This window comes from Phascolarctos cinereus, unplaced genomic scaffold, assembly GCF_003287225.1.
Source record: "Phascolarctos cinereus isolate Bilbo 61053 unplaced genomic scaffold, phaCin_HiC Scaffold_4;HRSCAF=312, whole genome shotgun sequence".
Classification (NCBI taxonomy): domain Eukaryota; kingdom Metazoa; phylum Chordata; class Mammalia; order Diprotodontia; family Phascolarctidae; genus Phascolarctos; species Phascolarctos cinereus.
The window spans coordinates 129,630,923-129,650,423 of NW_027555847.1; the positions used below are offsets into that span (position 1 = coordinate 129,630,923).

Consider the following 19,501-nt stretch of genomic DNA (forward strand, 5'->3'; position numbering starts at 1 on the left):
TGGGTTAAAGAACAAGCCAAAGAAACAATAAGTAATTTTATTAAAGAGAATGATAATAATGAAACAACATACCAAAACCTATGAGATGTAGCAAAAGCAGTAATTAGAAGAAAATTCGCATCTCTAATGAATTGAGTGTGCAATCAAAAAAGCTAGAAAAAGAACAAATCAAAAATCCCCAATTAAACACCAAGTTAGAAATCCTAAAAATTAAAGGTGAGATCAATAAAATTTAATGTAAGAAAACCGTTGAATTAATAAATAAAAGTAGGAGTTGGTTTTGTGAAAAAATCAATAAAATAGATAAATCTTTGGTTAATATGATTTTTAAAGGGAGAAGAAAACCAAATCACTATTATCAAAAATGAAAAGGATGACTATACCACTAGTGAAAATGAAATCAAAGCAATTATTAGGAGTTATTTTGCTCAATTATATGCCAATAAATATAACAGTTTAATGAAATGGGGGAATAATTATAAGAATATCAGCAGCCTAGATTAACAGAAGAGGAAATAGAATATTTAAATAAATCTATTTTAGAAAAAGAAATTGAACAGTCTGTAATGAGCTTTCTAAGAAAAAAGCATCAGGATCATATGGATTTATAAATGAGTTCTACCAAACATTTAAAGATCAACTAATTCCAATATTAAATAAATTATTTGGAATAATAGGCAAAGAAGGAGCTCTGCCAAACTCCTTTTATGAAACAGATATGGTGCTGATAACCTAAACCAGGAAGAGCAAAAATAGAGAAAGAAAATTATAGACCAAATTCACTAATGGATATGGATGCAAAAATTCCAAATAAAATACTAACTAGGAGACTACAACAATATATTACAAAGTTTATACATTGTGACCAAGTGGGATTCATACCAGGAATGCAGAGATGGCTCAACATAAGGAAAATTGTTAACATAATTGATTATATGAATAACAAAAGTAACAAAAATATTGTATCATTAGGTACAAAGAAAGCTTTTGACAAAATACAACACTCATTCCTATTTAAAACGCTTGAAAGTATAGTAATAAATAGATTTTTCCTTAAAATAATAAGAAACATTACCTACCTAAAACCATCAACAGGCATTATTTGTAAGGGGGATAAGCCAGAAGCCTTCCCAGTAAAATCAGTAAGATGCCCACTATTGCCAATATTATTCAATATTGTATTAGAAATGCTAGCAATAGCAGTAAGAAAAGAAAAAGAAATTGAAGAAATCAGAATGGGCAATGAGGTAGTGAAATGATCTCTTTTTGCAGACAATATAATGATATATTTGGAAAATCCTAGACATTCAACTAAAAAATTGAAACAATAATTTTATCAAAGCAGCATTAATCATCAGCATTTCTATATATCACCAACAAAACTCTGCAAGAAGAGATAATAAGAGATACCCCAATTAAAATAACTGTAGACAGCATAAAATACCTAGAAGTATACCTGCCAAGACAAACCCAGGAACTACATTAACATAATTAAAACGTTTTTATACAAATATAATCAGATTTACATAATTGGAATAATATTAATTATTCATGGGTGGACAGAACCAATATAATAAAAATGACAATTCTGCCTAAACTAATCCATTTATTCAAATGCCATCCCAATTAAATTACTAAAAAATTATTTCATTGAGCTAGAAAAAATAATAAAATTCATTTGGAAGGACAAAAGATTAGGGATATCAAAGGAATTAATGAAAAAATGTAAAGCAAGGAGGTTTAGTAGTACTAGATCTAAGGCAGTAATTATCAAAGCTATCTGATAATGGCTAAGAAATAGGTGAATCAGTGGACCAGAGTAGACATACAATACACAGGAGTAAATGATTGTAGTAACCTTGTGTTTACAAATGTAAAGCCATAAACTTTTGGATAAGAATTCACTATTTGGTAAAAATTGTTGGGAAAACTTGAACAGTCTGGCAGAAATTGAGTTTAGATCAATATATTACACCATTTGCCAAGATAAGGTCAAAATGAATACATGCCCTAGATGTTAAGGGAGCTATCATAAGTAAATTAGAAGAACATGAAACATATTACCTATCAGACTTATGGATAGGAGAAGAATTTATAAATAAATGAGAGATAGCATTATGAGTTGTAAAATGGATAACACTGATTACATTAAATTAAAAAGGTTTTTGTACAGTTACAACCAATGTAGCAAAAATTAGAAGGAAAGCAGAAGATTGGGGGGAATTTTTTATGTATAGTTTCTCAGAAAAAGGTCTCATAATCACAAATATATAGAAAACTTTCTAATATATAAGAATATGAGTCATTCTCCAATTGACAAATGGTCAAAGGATATGAGCAAGCAGTTTTTGGATGAAGAAATCAAAGCTATATGTAGTCATATGAAAAAATTTATTATTGATTAGAGAAATGCAAATTAAAACAACTTTACTTAACAGTGGTAACTCTGGGTCAGATCATAAGGACCCGGTTTAGCCATTTTGTTTATGAATCCAGATGGCTTTCCAGAATGCTTGTACTAATTCACAGCCCCACACAACCCCTTCAGTATTGATTGTTCTTATATTTTGTCATTTTTGCCAATTTGGATGAGAGGTAAAACTCACGTTGTTTTGATTTGCATTTCTCTTATTTGTGATTTGGAGCATTTTTTATGTGGTTGTTAATGTCTGCAATTCTTCTTTTGAAGATTGTTTATTCCTATCAGTAGTTTGCTTCTTAAATTTGGCTTTAGCTTGATAAGTCAACAAGCATTAATGCTTTCTGTGTGGAAGGCACAAATCACTGGGGATACAAAAAAAGGCAAAAACATGGGTCCTGCCCTCAGGGAGCTCACATTCTGATGAGAAGACAACATGCAAACAAACAACTGTGTACAAAGAAGATATATGCAGAGTAAATGAGAGGCTGTCTCAGAGAGCAGGCAGTAACTGGAAGGGGCAGGGGAAGAGGAAGAATGGGAAAGGCCTCTTAAACAAAATGGGATTTGAGCTGTGTCTCAAAGGAAGCGAGGAGGAGGTAGAGGCCAGGAGGGAGGGCACTCCAGGCATGAAGGATAGTCGGTGCCAAGGGATGGAGTTGGGAGATGGAGTGAGGGACAGCAAGAAGTCCAGAGTACCGGGGGAAAGGGCAAAGTGTAAGAAGACTGGAAAGGAAAGCATGGTCCAGGTTCTGAACAGCTTTAAAAACCAAAGAGAGGATTTTGTGTTTGAGCCCTTCTGTTGTAAATGGGGGCCACTGGAGTTTGCTGATTAGAGGAGCGATGTAGTCAGAATAGCAATTAAGGAAGATCACTTTAGCTGTTTAGTGGAGGATAGACTGGAGTTCATCCAGGGGGATCAACCAGCAGGCAGTTGCAATGGTGTAGGTATGAAGTGGTGGTTGTATGAATGGAGAAAAGGGGATATTCACAAAATGTGAAGAGGTAGAAACAACAGGACTTAGGAGCAGCTTGGGTATGTACAATGAGTACAGATGAGGACTCAAGGATGACACTTGGGTGTAACAGGCCTAGGTGACTGGGAAGAAGATGGTACCATCAATAGAAATAGGGAAGATCAGAATGGGGAGGGTTTAGAGGAAATAAAATAAGTTCAGTTTTAGACATTTTGAAATTAAAATGTCTTTGGGACATCCAGTTCAAGATATCCAGTAGGCAGTTGGTGATATGGGAGGTTAGGGCTGGATAAATAGATCTGAGAATCATCTGCATAGACATCCTTTCTTCCTACCTGATTGAGTCTGGCGTGGCTTGGCTTTGCATCTTAAGGACAAAAAAATCTGTGGAAGAAAGCCAGGAAAGCTGCATTGAGCTTAGAAAATGGGACCCTGATAGCTCCCTGCTACTATATCCCAAGGCTGATTGCCTCCAGTAACTGAGTCAAGGCCACCCCTCCCTCTGTCTCCTTACTCAACTCCCTGAGCCTTCCCTTCTTACAAAAACCTTATGTTATTACTATCCAGTTTATCCAAAATGTACCATTCCACCCCTTCCTTGGAAACCTCTCCACTTTAAGGCTTAACCCAGCCAGGATTGGTTGGTATGTGTTACAGAAAAGCGGCCTGAAAGCTATGTTTAAAAGCCCTCTCCCCAGAGGGTCAGGGTAGATTCTTCCATGAAAATATCTACCAGGCTAACCAAATAAAGACTTTTTTTGCTTTATCTCTGGTCTCTTGCTTGCTTACCTACCCTGTACTTACAAACCCACTGGGATTGGCAAGTAATGACTCCTCAGGATCTACTTCAAATTTAATTTTACCACAAATACTTTGGGTTGAATTAAACTGTAATTTAAAAACTCAAATCCTGTATTCCACCATCATGAGGAAATTTTTCTAGAATTGTGTGCTTTTGATAGTCGGCTTTCCTTGGTTAAATTGGAATTGATATTAATGATTTTAGCAGACTATACAATGTATTTTTTTTTAATTCTTCCTGTTCATCTGAATTCCAGTCTAATTCCTTGTTCCTTTTTGCTTTGAAACTACTTAGGGCACCTCAGATAGAATGCTCCTCATGTTTGCTGCTAGTCCCTTCTACCACAGTGCAAGGAAATAAGGTAGATTTTTCCAATCATTCTTTGCACATAGTATACACTAAATAAATATTGGTTAATTAAAATTATTTTGGTGGTAGACTTGAGGGACTGAGCTGACCCTCTACTCTCTTTTTATAGAGTGAGAAAAAAGGCATCGAGAAGAATTGTTTTTTGCTCCTGAGAATCCAAGTAACATAGCTGGGATGCAATACCTGTTCTGTCATTGAACTTATTTTTAAAAGTTTAACCCTCCACATTTAAGGAAACTAATACTTATGTGCAATTTTGAGGGAGCAAAGGTAGGATAGCAGAGAGAGCTGAAAGAGAAAGTGGTGTGTCTCACTAGTTAGAGAGCTGTTGAAGGGTTATCAGTTTGGATCTCAGTGTGGGCCACTTAGCATGCTTCTGTTCTTTACCGTAGACTTAGCTTCATTCATACTTTAAAAAAAAATTTATATATTTTAACATGTCTTTTCTTTTCAGATTTTGAGTTCCAAATTCTCTCTCTCTCCCAAATGTCTTCCATCTATTGAGAAGGCAAGCAAAATGATATCAATTATACATGTGAAATCATGTAAAACATTTCCGTGTGGGGGTGGGGAGGCACTGTCCCAAGCTTTAGGCTTTTTCATGCTGCTATTTTCAGAGCTAGTCCTGGGGGCCTGCAAGTTTTCAGTGCAACCAAGGGTAGTATGATCTGGGGAGAGGTATGGTCACTGCTCTTCTGGTCTGTGCTCTGGTCTTTACCCAGGAAGGGCCCCTGTTCCTCTTCAGCAGCAAGTGCTAGCACTCCTCCTGGTCTGGAATTGTGACCAGGTTCTCTTGCTGTCTTGTGGCTATGAACGCCAGTGCTCCTCACTGCCATGTAATCGCCTCTGGGGCCCGTGCTTACTTGTGACTGACCATGAGAACTGTTGATGGGCAATAGAATTGGCAGTCAGAGGCCGCTGCACCCAGTGTCAGCAAAGAGTCCCCTGTAATGTCTTTTTGACCAGTTGTCCAACACCCTTACCAGCTCAGGGCTGAGAGCTCCTGAAGCCGTTACTGCTGTTGTTGCCACTGTTACCGCTGCCTCCTAGGCCCACCACTGGCACTGCTGTTTAATGTTCTGGATGGCCCCCACCCCAGTGTCACAAACCTGTCCTGCTGACCTCCTCAGTTGTCATAGGCTGGAAAAACCTTTTGTTGGCTCTGCTGCTCCAAAATTTGATTTGAGGAGTTGAATTTTAAAGTTGTTTGGCGGGGAATGTGGGGAGAGTGCAGTTGGGTTGCTGCCTGTACTCTGCCATCTTGGCTCTGCCTCCACTTCATTCATTCTTAAATATGTTACAGACAAATAAGGGAGTGAATGGGTTAACTTAAATCTGCCTTCACTATTGGGAAAATAACCCAAAGTGCATGTCCTGTAATTGTTAGGTTAGTAATGCCATTTAGAGATTTACAGATAACATTATTACGTTAGCCTAATATGTTGTGCCACAGGGTTGACAAGAGGGTATTCAGGAACATTCTGTTCTCAGGCCACTTAGCTCAGTTTTGTTCAGTGGTACAAACTGCTATTTTTTTATTGAATTTTTTTTCAATTAAAAATGGGCTGCTATTTTCTTAATATACAAAGGATAGTCCACTTTTAGAGAGGGTTGAGGGGGCTTAGTTTGCAGTCTCACTCAAGGGAATCTTGAAATGTTTTGTGTTAGGCACAGGACATTTAAGAGAGCTTAGATGATGGGACAGAGGTAGGTGAAGCAATGTTAGGGATTGCTTGAAAGACTAGGAGTTTTATGTGTACTCAAAAGCGTTTTTATCATTGTGCACATGCATGATCTCGCCTTTCTTCCCAAGGAGATGGATGCACCTCATCATTTCCCCCGGGAGATTCCACATAATGAGAAACTCCTGTCTCTGAAGTATGAGGTAAGCATTGCCTTTGGGAATTTCAGATTTCACTGCAAAGCCTCCCTTTGTTACCCACTCCATAATGGCAAATCATGTCTAAGGGTCTCTGCCTTCTTTAAGGAGGCTCCTTGTAGTCTACCATCTTCCTGCTCAGAATAGCTACCAATCTGGAACAGACTTTGTATATCTGAAGAAAATAATGTATGTAGCCTTGTGAAGAAATAAAACCTTGTGGTGGACTAACTCCAACTCAGTCCACCTGGGTACATGGGTGCAGGCATGGGAACAACCCTGAAAAGATGTTTCCAGGATCACTGGGGGCTGGTGAAACATTGTGCCATGTATAGTTATGTTTGATGCTAACAAAGCTGGTTCTGACGTTCTCACAAAATTAAGCCATCTGTTATCTCTCTATATCTGTTTTTTAAACAAAACAATTTTATTTTCCTGGGTCATTGGAAAGGTGCCAGCTTCAGAAAGGTCACATTGGATCTCCATTGGTCTCTTTCCATTTTACCAGATAGTGCCTGGGAATATTTCCATCTGCCCCTGAGAAACCAGCTACGCCTTTTTCCCAAGCCTGTTCCCTGCGGCTGCTCTGTCCTGGGTTTGCCTAAAAAATGGGGGATAGTAAGCAGAATGTTTTCTTTTCTTTACTGTTACCTACAGAGTTTGGATTATGACAATAGTGAAAACCAGTTGTTCCTGGAAGAAGAGAGGAGAATAAACCACACAGTGAGTTTGGGTTCAGAGTTGGGTAGCTCAAGAAGCTGTCTGCCACCTAACTGGACTAATGAGCCTGAAATAGAATCCATCCATCACATAACAGCAAAATGGTAGCATTCTGGGACATGGAATCTCATCTGTCCTTGAGTTATTCTCTAGATTTTATTTCAGACTGCCTTTACATTGTTTCCTTCTCTGTACAATAGTGGGACTTCCAGAATTCTTCACAGTCATATCTCTAAGTTCTGATGCTGTTGGCATTCTCACATATTCTGTGCTCAATAAATAGCACAGTCCTCCACAGGATGGAAAATTTGATCTTCCTGACAAAAACAATGAGCACAGTTTCTTCTGTCTTAAGAATCAAAATTAAAATGTGTGGCCATTTTGGGTGTAGCATCATTTTCAAAGGGGGAACAGACAGAAAAAAATCTTCTACAGTAGACTTATCTGTTAAAATTGGATAACTGAAGAACCACCATAATGTTGCAGATGTGACATTCATTGGGATGAATGTTTATAAGATGACGGTATACATTGCTGCGGGTGCAATAACCCAATCAGGCCCTGCTGTGTTTCATTGTTGAGATAGGTATTTATGGTAGAATGCTTTTCGAATGTGGCTCTGAAAGTAATAGTCCAAAGCATACTGTGAATAATCTGTCACTCACAAGATTGGGGTTCAGGTATAAAATTCATTTTGGGATTATCAAGCATTTGCCAAAAAGCAGCCTGTATTAGAATTACATATCTGCAGGAGTGACTTCCCCATCACTGCCTAATTCTAACGGTTATCTTTCTTCTGCACAGGCTTTTCGGACAGTAGAGATCAAACGCTGGGTCATCTGTGCCATGATTGGGATTCTGACTGGCTTAGTTGCATGCTTCATTGACATCGTAGTGGAGAACTTGGCAGGACTGAAATACCGAGTAGTAAAAGACAGTATCCTTTGGCTCTGGTTGTCCAGTAGTGTGTAGGGTATGCAGGGGATGAGGAGGGCAAAGTGGCCAGAGCTTCTCCGCATTTAGGAAGTCCTGGTATAAATGGAATTGAATTGCTTACATGGATATGCAGCAGGTTATAGCTGGGTGCAGGCCCATGCTGATCAGTAAGTCTCTATTGAGCACCTGCAGTGTGTCCTCCGGGTGGAGGATGCAGATGGTCTGTGGCCTCAAAGAGTTTATAGTCTATTTGGAGATTGTATGTGATCTAGCTAGAGTACAAATCTACCCTGATCTTCTGGTATTTTAATGTTTAGGTAGGTGAGAAAACCCGATGGCCACTGTTGGCATCTTCTCTGCCCCCACCTCAGCTCAGGAGAGCAGTTTGGGAGCTTGATTAATGACAAAGCCAGAAGTCGGGGGAGGGGAGGGGTTGTCAAATGAGGTAAGTCTGTGCGTGCCTTGTTTACCAGACAGTGCTGAAGGGAAGTGGATCTTGTCCAGACAGTAACGTTGAACATTGCCAGTTCTCTTAATGAGTCCTCCAGATATTGACAAGTTTACAGAAAAGGGGGGATTGTCTTTCTCCCTGTTACTCTGGGCAACACTGAATTCGGCCTTTGTGATCGTCGGCTCCGTGATTGTTGCCTTTATAGAGGTATGGTTTAAAAAGTACACCGAGCTAGCCTGGGATCTCTGCCCACGCCTACTTTAGGTGAGACTGGGAAGGCTCCAGGGCCAACGGGTAGATGGCAATAAGTTAGCATTAGTGGAGGGCAGTGTGGTCTGGTGGATAGTGTGCTAGGCATGGAGTGAGGAAGACTTTGGTCTACATCCTTCCTCTGCCACTTATTAGCTCTACAATCATTGGCAAATTATTGAGCCCTAAGACTTGTCTGCCATGGCACTTGATAAATAGTTATTTATTGATGTTCTTCCGAGCTACAGAGGAACAAACATTCCCATTTCACAGATGGGAAAACTGAGGAACCAAGGGGTTAAGTGACTTGTCCCAAGATACGTTGTTAGTGGCAAGATGAAGACTGAAATCTGTGTTTCATGGCTCCCTTTTAAGGGCTTTTGTCATTTAATTACATACCCCTATTAGTCAATCTTAGTATTTAACTTTGTCAAGTTAAATATTTGTTCATTTAATAGCATTTATTAGGCCTTCAAGATACCACATGCTGTGCTGGTCAGTGGAGGGTGAGCAGTGTACAAATAACTGCAGAATTCCTTGAGACACTCCTCCTTATATCCTGGGAATGCCAAACTGAGCGTTACCTCAAGGAGATTATATTCTAGTAATTTACTATTCTCATTACATTCAGTGCTTGGTTCTTATGAAGCCAGCATCTTTTCATCTGTTGTTTAGGCAACAGTTTTGATATCTTGGATTAAACCATGGGTTAAAACATTTCACAAATTTTGGTGATCCTACTTTGGGTTCATTTGTGTCAACCAGTCCTTTTGTTGGAAATACTCCTTATACTGTTTCTTCTTTCCTTGAAGCCTGTCGCTGCTGGCAGTGGAATTCCCCAGATTAAATGCTTCCTCAATGGTGTCAAGATTCCCCATGTGGTTCGACTCAAGGTAAAATGCCTAGAGGTAGTTGGTTTTCCCTGTCTTCTAGGATGCAGAGTAGGGCTTTTGGCTACTTTATTAAAAATAATACCTTTGAATTAGGGAAGCCCATGGGTGTGGTTCTAGTCATAGGCGTCCTCTTTAGTCTATATATTCCTTGCCCTCTGAGATACCCCTGAAAAGTGAGACCCTCATCGTTGGTGTCATCCTTGGCTTTTCCCTTCTGTTGTCAGCAAAGGAGGCAGGCACATGTTCCATTACACTCATTTAAGTATAGTTTTTAAAAGTCTGTGTTTCCCTAAAGAAACTGTAAGACTGAAATGATAGAATTCCCTTTGGGAATCATGGCTTGAATTGGTCACATTCTGTTATGGCAAATACCACTTCAGACTTTTGAGGCTTAGGAAAGGACTCATTTTGAATAATGGACCTGCAGATGTTTTTAATCTGAATGAAAACAAACCATTTCATTTCTTCTCATTGCTGTTCAAGTCAACAAAAGAACTGCTACTAGTCCAGAGTGTTTTACCAAACAGGATTCTACCTGTTCTATCAGTGTTTAAGAGCAATGCTATTAGGGGTAGAGACTGATTGTATTTACCAGATGGCCCTTTGGCATCTGCCAGAATTGAGGGTTTCAAAACAAGATTGTCCCTCTCTTACATGTCCCCTGTTTGGGTTCTAAACCTGAGTGGAAAAGAAGGGGAAAGGCTAGAACACTTGGATAGCCATGTATATTTATTGAACATCTGTTTTGTGCCCCATCCTTATATTGAGGAATATGAAAGAATGATTTTTTATTTAAAAAATGTGTACCTACTATGGATTAAACTGATTAGTATAGTGGGGCATTAAGACTTGTAGCAAGGCACAGAGTTTAAGTTCTCTATTAGAAAATAAATATTAACATGGAAAGTGAAACAATGCCATAGGTGTTTAGAGTAGGCTAGAGGTGCAGGGAAGGTTTCCCAGAAAGGGGGGTCTTGAGTGGGGCTTTGAAAGTTGGCTAGGAATTCAGATAGCTGGATAAGAGGATAAAGGGCAAATCAGAAAAGAGAACAGTGTGAACAGAGCCCTAGAAACAAGAATGAGCATGTACAGAGGATAACCCGGAGAACAGCATGGGTGAAGGAGAAGGGTCCCTTTGAGAGTAAAGCAGACTGTGAAGCCTACAATGGTAAGGATTTGTACTATAGCTCATGTAGACAGTGGGGAGCCAATGAAGGGTTCTGAGTGGGGCAGTGGTTTATTGAAAGTGATGTTTTTAGGATGATCATCCTGTAGCAGTATGCAGGATAGATTGAATTGGGGACACACTAGAGGCAGAATATTTTCTACAAAAATCCAGGTGTATGACAGGGGTAGAACTAAAGCTGGAAAGGGGGCCTCAGAGCCCATCTAGTCCAGCCCCTTCCATTCTACAGATGAGTAAAATGAGGCCGAGAGAGGTGAAGTGGCTTGTCCATGGTCACATAGGTAGTAAGTGCCAGAGGTGGGATTTGAATCCAGGTTGTCTGACTCCAGAACCAGCACTTTTTTGATTGAAGATGCGTGGACTGCAGTAGAACCAATGAGACTGGAAAAGAAGAGATGAATGCAAGAAACATTGTGAAGAAAGAATCAGCTGACCCTGGTGACCAGATATGAGCCAGACAAAATGGAGCATAGTGAGACTAAGTGTAGGACTAAGTGTGAAATGATGTTGTTCAAGCTTTGGGTGCTATTAAATTTAGAAGAGGAGGAGATCAGGGCGGGCGAGAGTATTTGCAGGGAAGTTCCTGAAGGAAGCCCTTTATCTGAATCTTTTCTTTTGTTTTTGATCTGTCATCCCACTCATGAGAAGTAAATTACTTCTTTAATGGTGCTTGACCCATAGGAGGTGTATATTCAGGGCTGGTTGATTTGGATTGAATTAACTTACTTTTCTTTTCTCCTTAATGATGTTCCCTTTATATTCTAGACACTGGTGATTAAAGTGTGTGGTGTGATTTTATCTGTGGTTGGAGGACTGGCTGTTGGAAAGGTAAAGGAATTAGAAGCATAAATATGACTGTTGTTCCATTGTGTCACCCTTCTGAGAGCCACTGAAGGGTATTATGTATCTAAAAACAATTTTTAAAACTCGATTCCTGTCCTCACCTCTGTACTCCTCTGTGTCTTTTAGGAAGGGCCAATGATTCACTCTGGAGCTGTTATAGCAGCTGGTATTTCTCAAGGAAGATCAACCTCTTTGAAGAAAGACTTCAAGGTGAGCAGCTCACTTATAAATTCTGAAGTGGAAAATGAGGGAGCAGAGATTAGGCCATGTTCAGTAGGGATCCCATGGTCTAGTAGAGTTGGTAGGGACTCAGAAGTCATAATTAAAGCTGACTGCCCCCATGAGGTAGTGTAATCCATTGTTAGCTCAAAAATTCATACAAAATCTGTCTTCTTGTAATGTCTACCCAGTGCTCCTAATTCTATTCTCTTAAGCCATACTGAATGCGCACTTACTTTATGTGAGGGAAAACCTTGATCATATGCTGCTCCATCCTGTTTCTTCTGTTGGCTAAGTATCTCCAGTTCATTTACCTGTTCTTTGTGACATTGTTTTCAAATCCCTCTGCACCTTGATCAGTCTTCTAGTTGATTTCTGGTTTTTCAGTATCTTCTGTAGGAGTCTATGCTTATACCTTTGTAGGTCTCCAAAGAAAACGGTAGTCTCCTTTAAATCTGAATGAAAAAGAACCATTTTGTGTAGTAACTTTGGTTGCCAGAATGTGAAGGGTTAAAAAGTTGATTGGTTTATATTATATAGGAAAATTAGATGTGTAGGTATAGGCATTTGACTTTGTCAGTTTTATTTGAGCCATATTTTATATTCTGACCTGACTATGCTGCCATGGCAGTGACTTTGTTACTGATATAGAAACTGAGATTGCCAGGCCCAGAAAGTGCCACAGGGTGCTCAACAGAGTGGGACTTGTCTCCCTATCTCCTCTGTCTTCAACCTTGCTCATACCTCCTCTAACCTAAGGTAACCTTCTCTTGACCCTTTTATCCCCCCAAGCTATAATCTTATCTATATCTATCTCTTCCCTTTCACTGCCAAACTGTTAAAAAAGAACATCTGGTCCATATTGGCCCCACTTCCTCTGCTTCTATGAAGTAACCCCTTTGATACTTTGATTACTATGGCACTAAATCTGTAAATTAATTAGGTAGTATTATCATTTGTATTATATTTATTTTATTTAAATACTATAATACTTAAGTGCATTTATATTATTCTTCATAGGTGAAAAGATAATGAATTTTTTTTCTGTTATAGCTACTCATAAAGTTAATTTTCTAAATTTTAGAGTGGTTGCAGTTTACATAAGTGGAGAGATTACCTACATCAATAAAAATAATGGTATATATATAATATATATATATATATAGCCTTTAAAAGTTTGTAAAATATCTTATATATATATATTACAATAAAATCTTAGCTTCTTGAAGTATTAAAGGTTTTTAAGAGAGAAGCAAAGCATTTGGGGATAGTGATCTAATTTTGACTTATGCCACTTAGAAATGGGAAAATGCCTGGTAGGGAAAGCTACCACCCAGCCCAGAATCACTTTGTAGATGGCTCATCCTCCTTTAAGGAAGCCCAGGTGTGGGGTACCGCAGGGTGAGTGCTGAGAGAGAAGGGACATGGATGAGTTGTATTTGAGGGCTCTGGGTAACAGCGCCACATGAAGTCAAGTCAAGAAGCATTTATCAAGTGCCTACTACATAGCATACTCGAGAAACTAACTAGGTCAGGTAGCATGTAGGATTCCTTGGCTACCTTTTCCTTACCTGAGAGGATTACTTTAAGAAAACCTGAGGAGATGATCTATAAACCTTGTTCCTGTCATTGCAGATCTTTGAATACTTCCGAAGAGACACAGAGAAGCGAGACTTTGTTTCAGCGGGAGCAGCGGCTGGTGTCTCGGCTGCTTTTGGAGCCCCTGTAGGTAAGATTCCCTGTCTTATGTTTAATCTTGGTTGTCCCTGTAACATCCTAGATGCTTCATACATTATAGGCAGCTCAAGTGGTCGTATGTCAGTGACCTCAGGAATTTTTCCTTGATGAAGTAGATTGTCTTTTGGGAAACCTGTTCCTAAGTACCACCCTTACCTAGGTGGTAGAAGTCAAGAATATTTTCAAATTAGTTGTTCTGTGCATATTTGGGTTCCCTTCCTTCCCCTCTATACCTTTGACAAGAAATCAGAAAATTTACAAAAACCTAGATGTCATCATTTATCTTGTCTGTGTCTTGTTTATACCTAATTGTTTGCATGATTCCCCCAGTAGAATGTGAGCTCCTTGAGAGCAAGTACTGGTGTTTTTGGGGTTTTGTGTGTGTGTGTGTGTGTGTGTGTGTGTGTGTGTGTGTGTGTTTTGTATTCCCAGCATTTAGCATAGTGCCTGCTACATAGTAGGCACTTGATAAATGCTTCTTGACTTGACGTCATGCGGCCCTGTTACCCAGAGCCCTCAGTCAGGGAGGACTGGACGAACTGATGGACCTTTCCCCGTCAGTCAGTTTTTGCCCTTTTCCCTGTCTTCAGTATTATTTGTGTATCATTCTATAGCACTCTGCCTGTACTCCTTGGGTCTTAGCCAGATGACTGCAGGAGATCTTAGACTTCCCTTGTAATCTGCAGCCTGGCTATAGCCACATCACTGGGGTCTGCCCAGGGAATTAGGAGACTTTTGTTCTTTCAGGGGGCGTCCTGTTCAGCTTGGAAGAAGGTGCTTCCTTCTGGAATCAGTTCCTGACATGGAGAATTGTGAGTGAGATAGATTTTGTGAAAGCACAGGCTTCCTTTTCATTGCCAACAAGATAAGTACACCTTTACAGAGTGGCTTGAGAAGTCTTTCTTGGTGCTTTCCTCTTTTTGAAGAATCTTTTGTTTTCAGCAGTTGCTATGGGTTAATGTATGGGCATTTTACTTCTGCTTTGTTTCCATAAACTCATGTCCCTTGTTATGAAGGGTTAATCCTCTACCACAAATTTATGGGAAGAACATATGAGGATGTGCTTGGCATATTGTCAGTTGATAGGATTACTCTGAGTTTGTCTGTTATACATACAGGGCTTCACTACTGTGTACAGTTATCCCTTCCACATCATGGGGATTAGGGGTGCAGTGCCTCAGTAATCTGGAAAATCAGCATAAAATTTTTGGCCCTCCCAAAGTACCAGAGAAGAAGTCTGAATTATTATAGCATTAAGAGATAAAATGTGTTGATATTATACAATACTATACATATATTTTATGCATTTCTGAATTTCTAAACTTTTTCTGTGTTGTCTGCTGGCCTTCATGTGTCTTCGGCAGCTTCCACAAAACTCCCAAAAATTACAATTTAATTTCTTATGTCGATCCACAATATAGCAAAACCACAATGGGGAAAGTCGTGATGTAGAAGGGATGACTGTAATTTGAGTCTTCAAATATTTTAGAGTTGTCTCTTTTCTCATCAGGCCTAAAAATTGTTTGCTTTCTAGTCAGTTGTTACAACCTTCATATTTCTTCTCCCCATTACCTTGACTATTTCATGCCTCTCCTAAGGTAGCTTTTATTACCCTCTAGATCAGGTATAAGAACCACAGTTAGCTTCAGGGTCCTTCAGCAGCCCACCTTGAACCCTTTTCTCCCCCTTGCCCAACCCATCTTTCTTCTGGTCTCCAGGATTCAGCATACCCTTCATCTAGTCTTCCCATGCTTGTTTCTAAGCCCCCTCTCAAGCCACACCCCATGCCTAGAGCCAGTCCCTCCATGCCTAACTCACCAAGACCTCTGTCCTTTAGATAGCTTCTGAAGCACCAGCTCTAAGAAGCCTCCCCTTGTTGGAAGAAAAGCATCAAAATTCTTGGTGACCTCGCCCTCTTTAAACTGGCACTTCCTGGGATTTGCTTTCACCCTGATCTTACCCACTTAGCTCTTTAATTAGAAATACTTTGTTTTGGCTGTTGGACACAAGAGAGGAGCCTGCTTTGTTTGAAGTATTGTTTCCTAGCAACATGCCTGTTTTTCTGTTTATCCCACAGTTCTTTGCCTCCATGATTTCCACATTCACCCTGAATTTTGTTCTAAGTATTTACCATGGAAACATGTGGGATCTCTCTAGCCCTGGTCTCATCAATTTTGGAAGATTTGACACTGAGGTAACCATTAATATGTAAAACCTTCAATCACACATCATGTCTTCTTACCTCCTTGGGTGCCTAGATAACAGGAGCCACCAATATTGAGATTCTGGATTTTTCTTTTTATGCTAACTCTGGAAGCAAACCATTCCTCTGTGTGAAATCCAGTGTCTTAGTGGGATTCAGTTGTCACCGTCCAGTGCAGCCAAAAGAGTACTATGAACAGGGGGCAGGAGACCTGGGGATTTGTCACAGTTCTGCCACTGACTAAATTGTGGTCATGGAAAAGTCCAGGAGCTTGTCTGCACCTCAGTTGTTTCAGATGTTAGAATGAAAAGTTGGATTCTCCTCATTGTAGATTTCTAGCATTCTGTCTGGGATTGTGCTGACCAAATGGAGTATGTTTGAAGTCTGCAGCAGTTCAGGAGTTTAGATATCATAGCTGTGTGCTTCACCAAAGATGCTGGCTGATGCATCTCATTGACTCTGAAAACTAGGGAGATAATTGTGCTTTCCATCTGTGTTTCAGTAGGTGACAGGGGAAGGGAAGAGCATTTGGAGCTCATTACTCAAGGTTTATGCCAGTAAGTCTTAAAATTAAACTACTTTTTCCTCCTTTCTCTGTTTGTACAGAAAATGGCATACACAATCCATGAGATCCCCATCTTCATTGCCATGGGTGTAGTGGGTAAGGAGAATTTCTTTTGAATTCATTAGAAATCTAGCTTTGTCATCCTCCCCCCATCTTTTTTTAATTTTAATTTTTACCAAAGCCCATCCCACTTTTGTTAAACATTTATGGAAAGAGACTTTCTAAACATGCCTTTTGAAATGGCAGGAGCCCCAGTTAATTCTCTGGAGAACCTTTCTGTATCTTTTGGCCTGAATAAGAATGTGCTAAGGGCTGGAAGATTGCCAAGATCTGAGGCACAGGTTAGCTTTGTGAAGCAGCTTTTAAGGATCCTCCATGAAAACCCTGGAATGAACTGTTCGGTTATTCAGTGATGCTACTTACACACACCATGGCTGCTGTCACTTATTTTTCCTGGTGCTTTGAGGTCTGTGTTTCAGAAGAGCTGCCGCCAATCTAAGGATTTAAGTTACTTACATATTCATCTTTGTGGCAGCAGAATTTACATTCCTATGTTACTTGGGCTGTAAGATATTGTATTTGGATTTTCATTGATGGAGAAAAATAAAAATTCAGGGGAATGAATGTAGGTTTTGGTTGTTGTTTTTAATTTAGAACTCTCCTGCATGCTAAGGGGAAGGATGGTCTTATCCTCACCTAAATTTAACACATGCTAAGAATTATCTTCCATTTAATTAAAGGACTTTGAAGATTAAACAAATCTATCTTTCAGAATGTGGTACTATAGAGAAGCCATTTAAAAATACCGTTTGCTTCACATCTTAGTCTCTTCTACCAAGCTTCTGGGAAATGGTTCCTTAACTGGGGAAATGTGAAGCACCCAGCTCTCCCAAATTGTTAATAGCATAGGAAATTCAGATTTCAAAGCTGACCTTTCCTCTTGTTTGCTTCTTTCTGGCTATAGGTGGTATTCTTGGAGCAGTGTTCAATGCCTTGAATTATTGGCTGACAATGTTTCGCATGAGGTAAAAGGTCCCATTGGAATTGTGTTCATACAAAGAGTGACACAGAGAAAGGAATTTCAGGATTTTTCATGGGATCATGGATTTTGAACTACATATCTTAGACTGGAACAATATAGAGTAATTAGGGACCTGGAACAGGGATAACAGGCCATGGGAAATGGAATGGCACCCAGGCAGTGACCTCAGCTATTTCTTTTTTATATTTACCTGAATCCAGCCTAAGAGGGGGAACTGGGGCCTACAGTTTTCTCTTGTCTTGGTGTATTTAAGAAGCTGTTGATGCTTCCCCTTCCTGGACTGGTTAAATACAGCACTCCTTGGATAAGAAGATAAATTGTTTCTTACTGGTTTCAGAGAGTATATCTCCTTATTGATATTTTGGCTACATTAATTAAGACAAGTAGTATAGCACAGGGATTTTCATAGTTCGTACACAAATTAATCTTTAACTTTGAGAAAGGGTTGTTATGGTTACTGTTTAATACTGTATTGCCACCAGTTTCTGCAACTAACAGAGGTCAGTGACAGGAGTGGTGGTGGGGATTGCTACAGTGTGTATGTATTTGAGCCTTGCTGTAGAGTTCCTGCAGTCAACACCCTAGCATATGCATTAATTTAGGGAATAAGAGATACAGATAATTCCAAAATAACCCACATTTGGCTTTTAGATATTGTTAGATACTCATTTTACTTTCATACACCTGCTTATCAAGATCTAGCTTGGTCGATATCATGAATGAGGAGGACAGGCAGGCAGGCTAGGCCATTGAATGGCTGATTTGACTATAATCCATAATAATGGTGTTCCCTTAGGGATGCTTCTCTGAGTGATGATTTCTCACTTGTAATTTGTGTGATTCTGTCATTGATACAGAAAGGCTCACCTTGAGCTGTTTGATTCCACAGGTACATTCACCGCCCTTGCCTCCAGGTGATTGAAGCCATGCTTGTGGCTGCAGTCACTGCCACAGTTGCATTTGTACTGATTTACTCATCTCGGGATTGCCAGCCACTTCAAGGGAATTCCATGTCTTACCCACTTCAGGTAAGAGGGTGGAGCCATGAGGCTCCAACATGGCACCAGTGGGATCCCCCCAGTAGTCAGGGCCAATAGTAGAAACTATATCATGGTGGACATTCCCAGGGGCTTTCCCTCTCCCTTCTTACATGTTCTTATTTTCCATCCCATTTGCCTGGCAGAAAGGCATTGCTCTAAGACAGTTTACTTCTCAGGATTGGGCTGGTTTTGTTTTGAATAAGAAATCTCACTTTATTAACCAGGCAGGTTGGGAAGAATTAGAGTAGGTCTCTTATGGGTACCCTGAGTGCTGTTCTCTTTGAGCTTCTAAAATGACTTATGTAAATAGTAAAATAAGTGTTTAAAGACTCGAGGAACATGCTTAGCTCTCATTGTGAGTACAGTGGAATAAATTTGCCCAGCAGCAGGCTAACTCTGCCACAGACGTCTAGGTATAGAACTTGGGTCAGGTTGCCTTTAAGCCTACAGTCCCTGCCTTTGCCCTATTGAATTCTTTGAAAGTAGCATCAGATAGTATTGATTTAGAGACACTCCTTATAGTTATGAGCTATTAGAAAACCATTTTCTCCCAGATTCATCTAGACTCAAGGATGTGGCCTCATGAAACTGAATAAGGTAAGGAATCAGGTTTTACCAAGCCCTCCAAAAAGTATTAATGATATTCATGTGAGCCTCATTCTGTTTCCTGGTTGAAGGACTCTATATACTAGCTGTGGGCCTTGTTTCTTCACTGTTCTTCAAAATAGTAAGACCTGACCACCTTGTATTTGTTTGTGCTGAGGAAACTCTTAGTCCACCTTTACTGGAGAAGACACCAAGTCTGTGTTACTCAGGATATTCTAACAGACATCTGATTTTCCTTTCTGTCCTTCAATCCCACAGCTGTTCTGTGCAGATGGAGAATATAATTCGATGGCTGCAGCCTTCTTCAACACCCCGGAGAAAAGTGTTGTCAGCCTTTTTCATGACCCCCCAGGTCTGTTACTTTG

General features: G+C 39.8%; 1 protein-coding gene across 1 annotated transcript in view; it reads left to right on the forward strand.

Moving 5' to 3' along the window:
• Positions 1 to 19,501, forward strand: part of CLCN7 (chloride voltage-gated channel 7) — a 57,010-nt gene that overhangs the window by 23,862 nt on the left and 13,647 nt on the right. The window contains exons 3-16 of the mRNA XM_021006708.2: positions 6,381 to 6,452; positions 7,104 to 7,169; positions 7,971 to 8,103; positions 8,651 to 8,760; positions 9,615 to 9,695; positions 11,647 to 11,709; positions 11,851 to 11,934; positions 13,579 to 13,672; positions 14,428 to 14,492; positions 15,758 to 15,874; positions 16,490 to 16,544; positions 17,413 to 17,473; positions 18,380 to 18,518; positions 19,395 to 19,488. Coding sequence (XP_020862367.1) covers positions 6,381 to 6,452; positions 7,104 to 7,169; positions 7,971 to 8,103; positions 8,651 to 8,760; positions 9,615 to 9,695; positions 11,647 to 11,709; positions 11,851 to 11,934; positions 13,579 to 13,672; positions 14,428 to 14,492; positions 15,758 to 15,874; positions 16,490 to 16,544; positions 17,413 to 17,473; positions 18,380 to 18,518; positions 19,395 to 19,488 — 1,234 coding nt within the window. The remainder of the gene's footprint in view (positions 1 to 6,380; positions 6,453 to 7,103; positions 7,170 to 7,970; positions 8,104 to 8,650; positions 8,761 to 9,614; positions 9,696 to 11,646; positions 11,710 to 11,850; positions 11,935 to 13,578; positions 13,673 to 14,427; positions 14,493 to 15,757; positions 15,875 to 16,489; positions 16,545 to 17,412; positions 17,474 to 18,379; positions 18,519 to 19,394; positions 19,489 to 19,501) is intronic.